Here is a 6,420-nt window from a genome sequence, read left to right on the forward strand (position 1 = left end):
AATTTTGTCCGAGTTGGTCTTTATCTTTTATCATTGGCGACAGATCGTGTTCCTATGCTACTCAAGGATGTCCACAAGTGACTAGAGGAGCCATGATGGGTATTATCTTTTTCTTTGTTTATTGTTTGTAGTGTGAACCAATGAAGTTCTAGGGAAATTACTCTAGTTGGTGCCTGTGATAGGAGCATTCAGCTTGTGAATGTCACACATACCTCGACCCCTAGATTATTTCCCAGAATGGAGGGTTTCACTCCTTGTCTGCTATGTGTTTATTTCTTCAATGAGATATCTTTACATCTTGGTTCCTTATACCCTGATGTGCTAAGCTCCATTGTTCAATAATAAGGCTTAGTGATGAATATATATTGCACAATAAATAATGACATAGGTTCGTGAATCAATCATTCTCATTCTCATCTCATCTGTTTATTGATAGTTTGCTGATTTCTCATATCTTTCTAAATCATTTTTTGTCATCTAACATTATTCTTTCATCAATCTCTTCTTTCTTTCATCTTACTAACATTTATTCAAGGTACATCTGAGTTAAAATAATATTCTGGCATTATCATACAAAAACATAAGTTGCATCCATATAGTTTTAAGTTGCATTCATATAGTTTAAATTCCATTTCTATAGTATTAATTGCATTCATATCATATATCATGTAGAAATCATTAAACCATTCATTAATCATCACATTATAAATCATGTAGAAACCATTGCATTCATAAACAATCATTTATAAATCATATAGACATGCATCACATAACACATAGTATCATACAACATACATGGAAAACAAAGCATAGTAGATCATCGCCAAAAAATTGCATATTATATATATAACTCAAAAATGGTAATGTGTCCGAATACAATAATCATAAAATAGGCCCGAAGGCTTAGATAACATGATCTCAATGTATCAACCCACATTGCCTTTGTCAACAGGTGGATCCTTCCTGCTAGATCCTTCCCCAAGATGTCGAGGTGGACCCATGACACCACCACTGCTGGTCCTCTGTGTAGAATTCCTACTAGAACTAGAATGACCTCTAACCTTACTAAAGCTATGAGCTCTCTGTCCCTCAGGTACATCCTCATGGTAGAGCTACAGATAATAAAAAGCCTCCTGTATACCATAATAGAGTCTGTCAGACTGTCTGCATGCATCGGTACCTGGAGCAAAATGCTGATCATAAGCATCCTGAACCATCTGCGACCATCTAACTACTTCATCTCTCTCCCTTTGGAGACGATCTCTCTTGGTCTCTAATGCACCATAGTTTCTGCAGAATGCCTCCTGCTCAACATCTCATCGACGCCTAAGTCTGGCAACCTCGTCCTCTAGACTCTGAATCCGTGCTCTGAGAATCTGTGGATCATCATCATCATCTCCATCACCACCTTGTCCTCCTCTTGCCCCCTCTGTAGCAAGAACATCCTCTAGCTCCAGCATATCATCATCATCATCCCCGTCCCTGCTCGATGACTCTGAGGAATCATCATCATCATCTCCACTGCTCATAGACTCGATGTCTCCACCAATGTCTACATCCTCCTCCTCCCCCTCATCTACTTGTCTTCCCTCCTCTTCCCCTCTTCCCTCCTCTCCTCTGTCATCTCCCGTCCTCTCCCCCATGTCAATCCGCACTCGCTGTCTAGGATGTCATATCTATTGTGCTATGATCAGAACAGTTGAATCAGACAGTGGAATAGGCCTATGTCTGGCCCACCATGCATCATACTTAGGAGTAGTCCCTGGATCTGCTACACCTGCATTCCAACCCCATGATAATGATTGAAGAGCATCAAACTTGATAGCCACCACATGTGGCTATATGCACACTCCCTAATCAGAAACCTTACAAGAAACACAAGCAAAGTACGTTGTAACAACATGTATCACATGTACCTCCCCAAACTGTCTGAGTACCCATCTTGGAAGAGACATCTCAATAGTCCTCTACATCTCAACGGTCCTCCCAATAAGATATCTCTGTTGTCTGCAGAAAGGTAAGTGTTGTGCATCATCTGCCCAACCAGGGCAATCTAAATATGGTCTCCAAATAAAATGCTGCAAGATATCATGCTAATGTCTCCAATGCAAGGTGTTACCTGAACCCCTGTGTCTAATACTAGGTGTATATCTATACGCATATGGCTCCTCAGGCTACAAGTCAACATGAATAACTAGCCTCGAGATAGAAATGTGCTCCCAAGCCCGAGTCTAGAGCAATGTCACACCACAACTGATCGATCGGTATCCCAAGTATACAATGTTGTGCATCTGATAATAACCCATGGGTAATAGACAAGGACCCCAAGCATATACTCAACGATGAACAATCATATCATGGAGCACTCTGCCCCATCCAACTAGAAAGCCATGGCCTCATCTGTCAGGAATCAACAAACCACCTACGATACTGCACAATACTATAGTAAGATCATCATAGTCCAAGTGAGCCTAAGGGATATCATATTGACCACTGATCTATAAATCCTGCTCCTCACACTCAAAAAGGGAACATAGTCCAACAACGCCATCGTCATGATCATATACAACTCTCACACCATGGATGGGAATATGCAGTATACGCCAAACATCCTCTAAAGTAATGGACACCTCACCAGTAGGAAGATGGAAGGTACATGTCTCGGAATGCCACCGCTCCACTAACGCTGTAATCAAAGCGTTGTTGGCCGTAATCTCTGGCAAATGTCAAACATGATATAATCTCAAATGTCGGATATGTGCAATCTCCTCAAGTAACCCGGATCGAAGATCAAGTCCACTAGGTCTACTTTGTCGACAGTATAACACTCCAATATTCTCCTGCACTGAAAAAATATTGAAATTGTCAGATATTGGATAACGCGATAAAAAAAATGATCATATGCATGACCAAAAAAAAACAAAAAAAAACTTCAATTTACAATGAATGCGTAATGTTTAACACTTATGTGTTGCATTTTACACTAATGTGTTACATTTAATGCTTATGCGTGACATTTAACATGTATGCGTGAACATATGAGCTAATGCGTAAACAGATAAACGTATGCGTGACAACTACAACCTATGTGTAACACTTAAAATCTTGCGGTACACTTAAGGCGTTTATGTGACACTTATGGCATATGCGTGAAAATCAATAGGCATATGCGTGATGATTAAAAGTTACTTCTTTGGAATTTTTTTTTTTAAATTACAAAACAGGCAAAAAATTAAGCAAAAAAATTGGAAACATAGCATGTCGTCAGTCCCCGGAGATCTCTGGTAAAAACATACTCGGTCAGACAAGTGCACTGGTGCCCTATAGCCAGGCATGATGATCAAATACTCGCAGGAAAGCAAAAGACTCGCAAGAATCTCCAAGTACTCAACACAATGCAAATGAGCAAATGAAAGGCCAATCTCTCTATTTATAGCTCAAAATTAGGCTTTTTCCCACTCTGACGCCCGTGGTCCCCGTGAACTTCAAACAACTTGTAGGCTACTCAAATGATCTCAAAATTGCACGAAACTTCACAGATTGCTCATTATATTGATATTGAATATATGGTCTCAATTTCTGATTTTTTTTACTACCTTTTCCGAGGGGGCATATTTACACTATACAGTGTTAAAGGCATACTGGGGCAGGAAATTTTTCATTTTCTTTGAAACAAATTCGTTCTGACATTGTCTCAAAGAGGGACAAATGTAGACACCTAAAAATGTCTCATTGATCATGTACTAATTATTTGTCTAAATTAGTTAAATAATTCTTTAATTATTTAATTAATCTAATTAATCTTATTCTTCTAATTTCATATTTCCTCATCATCTTACTAATTATTTCTATTTCAATTCTATCATCGTTTAATCATTTAAACCATTTTCTAATGTTAATTAAATATTTATTATTTAATTAATTGTGATTTTTAATCCTCAATTTAAATAATCTTTATTATTTAAATAAATTCCATTTTCAATTTCTATCTCTATTCATCTAATCATTCAACCCTTTTCTAAGTATTTTATTTTTTTGAAAAAAGGGGTTAAGATTTATTCAGAAATCATAGAAATACAAAGATCAGGCCTTAGGCCCACCAAGACAACAACCAAAACTAAAAGGATCCAAAAAGAACCACCGGCACCACCACTACAAAGCCAAGTGACCATAGCATTAGATCCGACCGTCAGATTTCTAATGATAATACCTTTTCGGAAAGCCCTTAGAAAGATGATGTGGCATAAATTAGGGCCAAAGGCCAACCACTTTGAAATTACACCAAAAACCAAGCTCATCTGGAGCCTCAAAGGGCTTCAAAAATAACAATGAAAAGGAAACAAACATAAAAGGGAAATTGATACTACACCACTGGGTGCTCTTACATCATCCTATCTTCTAGCATTAACTTGTCTAAAGTTTCAAGATAATTAGGAGCTAGATCATCTCTTCCACTAAAATCCCAACCATCAACATGCTCTGAAGCCCACTTGGCCAAACAACCAACCACTCTATTCCACTCCCTGGGAATATGACAAAAGGAGACAAATTCCTATGTATTACACATTTGTAAAATCTATCTGACCACAAAAGCTAATTGTCAACTCAAATCATTCAAATTATGTTTGTTCAACATGTCCACAACAATCTAAGAATCCGACTCACAAATAAGCTTCTGTGTAGGGGAAAAAGTGAGACTAGGTTAATCATGCCCTAATCCTACCTTTTGACACACATTACGGAATACGAAAGAGCCTAGAGATATCGCACAATTGGCTACTTCTTTTGGTGAAAGAGAGAGCCACGGGATATCTATTAGGATTTCTATTCCCTTGTTGAAATTGAAAGCTAAAATGATACAAGTTCAAACCCTAATCCCAAAATGCAAGTATGAACTAATAACAAGATTGCAGAATTGAGACTAAACAATGAACAGCTGTAAATGTAAGGATAAAATAAGAATGCAGATATGTACCTGGAGTCGAAATCAGACTGAAAATGTTCGGGACGGGGGCGCGGGTGCCACTGTCCTGAAAACTGCACCGGAAACCACTATTTTGCACCCTGAAACACTGTCTGGAAACTGTCGGAAAGCTGTCTGTCCGGAGGACCAGGGCGCCCAACGCCTCTGTCCCAGGGACCAGGGCGCCCAGCGCCCCTGTCCTGGTCTTTTGAGCTGCAATTTTACACAGGGTTCTATCTCAGTCTCCTCTTTCCGGATCTGTGTCCTGCGACGTCGTCCGAATCCCGAAACCTGCAATAATATCTGAAAAGGGGGAAGGGCGGCTATATAGGGTTTTGCCTTAGTCAAACCCCCGCTTTGGTGATTTCCACCTCCACGAATAGCCAAGTTGTTTTGTAAAATGTATTGTGTGTGCAGACCTAGTGTGTGTGCAAGGTCCAAAATGCAAGAAAGCAAACTAGAGCAACCTAGAAAGTAAACCCTAATTGCTTGTAAATGCTATAAATCAAGATGCAATGTGATCTAAAGCATGAATAAATGATATATCAAAGCTTATGTAAGGACATGAAAACAATATGAAATCATACCCAACCCTCAAGGGAGGAGTACAAGCCAATCTTCAGTCGGTAATCTCCTATTGTTCTTCAATGTCTTCCAAGCCCTAATTGGATGAATGAATGGATTTGATAGATGCTTGATAGAATGATGTTGAGTGTTGTTGAAGTCTTCAAAGATCTGCTCTTTCGCTGCATATCCCGTTCTTGGAAACAAAAATCCGATCCCTTCCAATGAGGAAAGAGAGCTTTTATGTATGAAACCCTAGGTCGTAAATTCGTATTTTGGCCGACCTAGAGATTGAATATCCCGCCAATTTCTTGGGGTTAAGCTTTATTTTATGATTGGATCATGCTCCCAAAATTTCGAGAAAAATGTCCAGGACCATGTTGCACGGGCGCCATGGTTCCAACAACTTTTCACCAAATTTTCAGGCCGTCGGATATGATGATTTTAGAGAGAATCCCAAAGTTATAGGTGATTTCGAGATGTTTAGACCCCGAAACCAAGCCCCCAAGTTCGAAATAGGACTTAATTAGGGTTTTTGATTAAGTGATGTATTGGAGGAATAAAATGCGAAGGGCACGCTTTAGTGAAAGGGCCCAACTTTATGATGTAGAGAATGATGAAATAGGGACCTTAGAGCTAATTAATTTGATTAATTAAGTGCTTAAGGAGAAATGCAATGCAGAATGCAAAATGCGCTAAGGCGGGTGCTAAACTAGGTGTGAAATTGTACCACCCTAGCGAGTGCGTACAATTTACGACGCTACATTTAGCCCCCACTTTAGCGGTCATATGAGTACTACGTGCATATGCAAGCTAAAGTACAGAAAAGTAAACATCATTTGAAAAAAAAGGATATATCCATAAGTCGTCGGACGAAGCCCCCAGCGGTATCT

At 39.2% G+C, this 6,420-nt stretch overlaps 1 protein-coding gene across 1 annotated transcript; it reads right to left on the minus strand.

Annotated features, from left to right (window-relative positions):
- Positions 1 to 926: 926 nt before the first annotated feature.
- Positions 927 to 1,643, minus strand: LOC131069463 (uncharacterized). The gene is made up of 2 exons (XM_058004889.2): positions 1,341 to 1,643; positions 927 to 1,112 (listed from the first exon to the last, which is right to left on the minus strand). The coding sequence occupies exons 1-2, from the start codon at positions 1,641 to 1,643 to the stop codon at positions 927 to 929; spliced, it is 489 nt and encodes a 162-aa protein (XP_057860872.2).
- Positions 1,644 to 6,420: the final 4,777 nt, after the last annotated feature.

The sequence above is a fragment of the Cryptomeria japonica genome, chromosome 11 (genome assembly GCF_030272615.1).
Source record: "Cryptomeria japonica chromosome 11, Sugi_1.0, whole genome shotgun sequence".
Lineage (NCBI taxonomy): Eukaryota > Viridiplantae > Streptophyta > Pinopsida > Cupressales > Cupressaceae > Cryptomeria > Cryptomeria japonica.

Coding starts and splice junctions, on each gene's coding strand:
- LOC131069463 (XM_058004889.2), bottom strand. CDS start 1,643: ATGGGGGAGAGGACGGGAGATGACAGAGGAGAGGAGGGAAGAGGGGAA. Junction 1,113..1,340: donor TTCAGAGTCTAGAGGACGAG/GTTGCCAGACTT, acceptor TATTATCTGTAG/CTCTACCATGAGGATGTACC.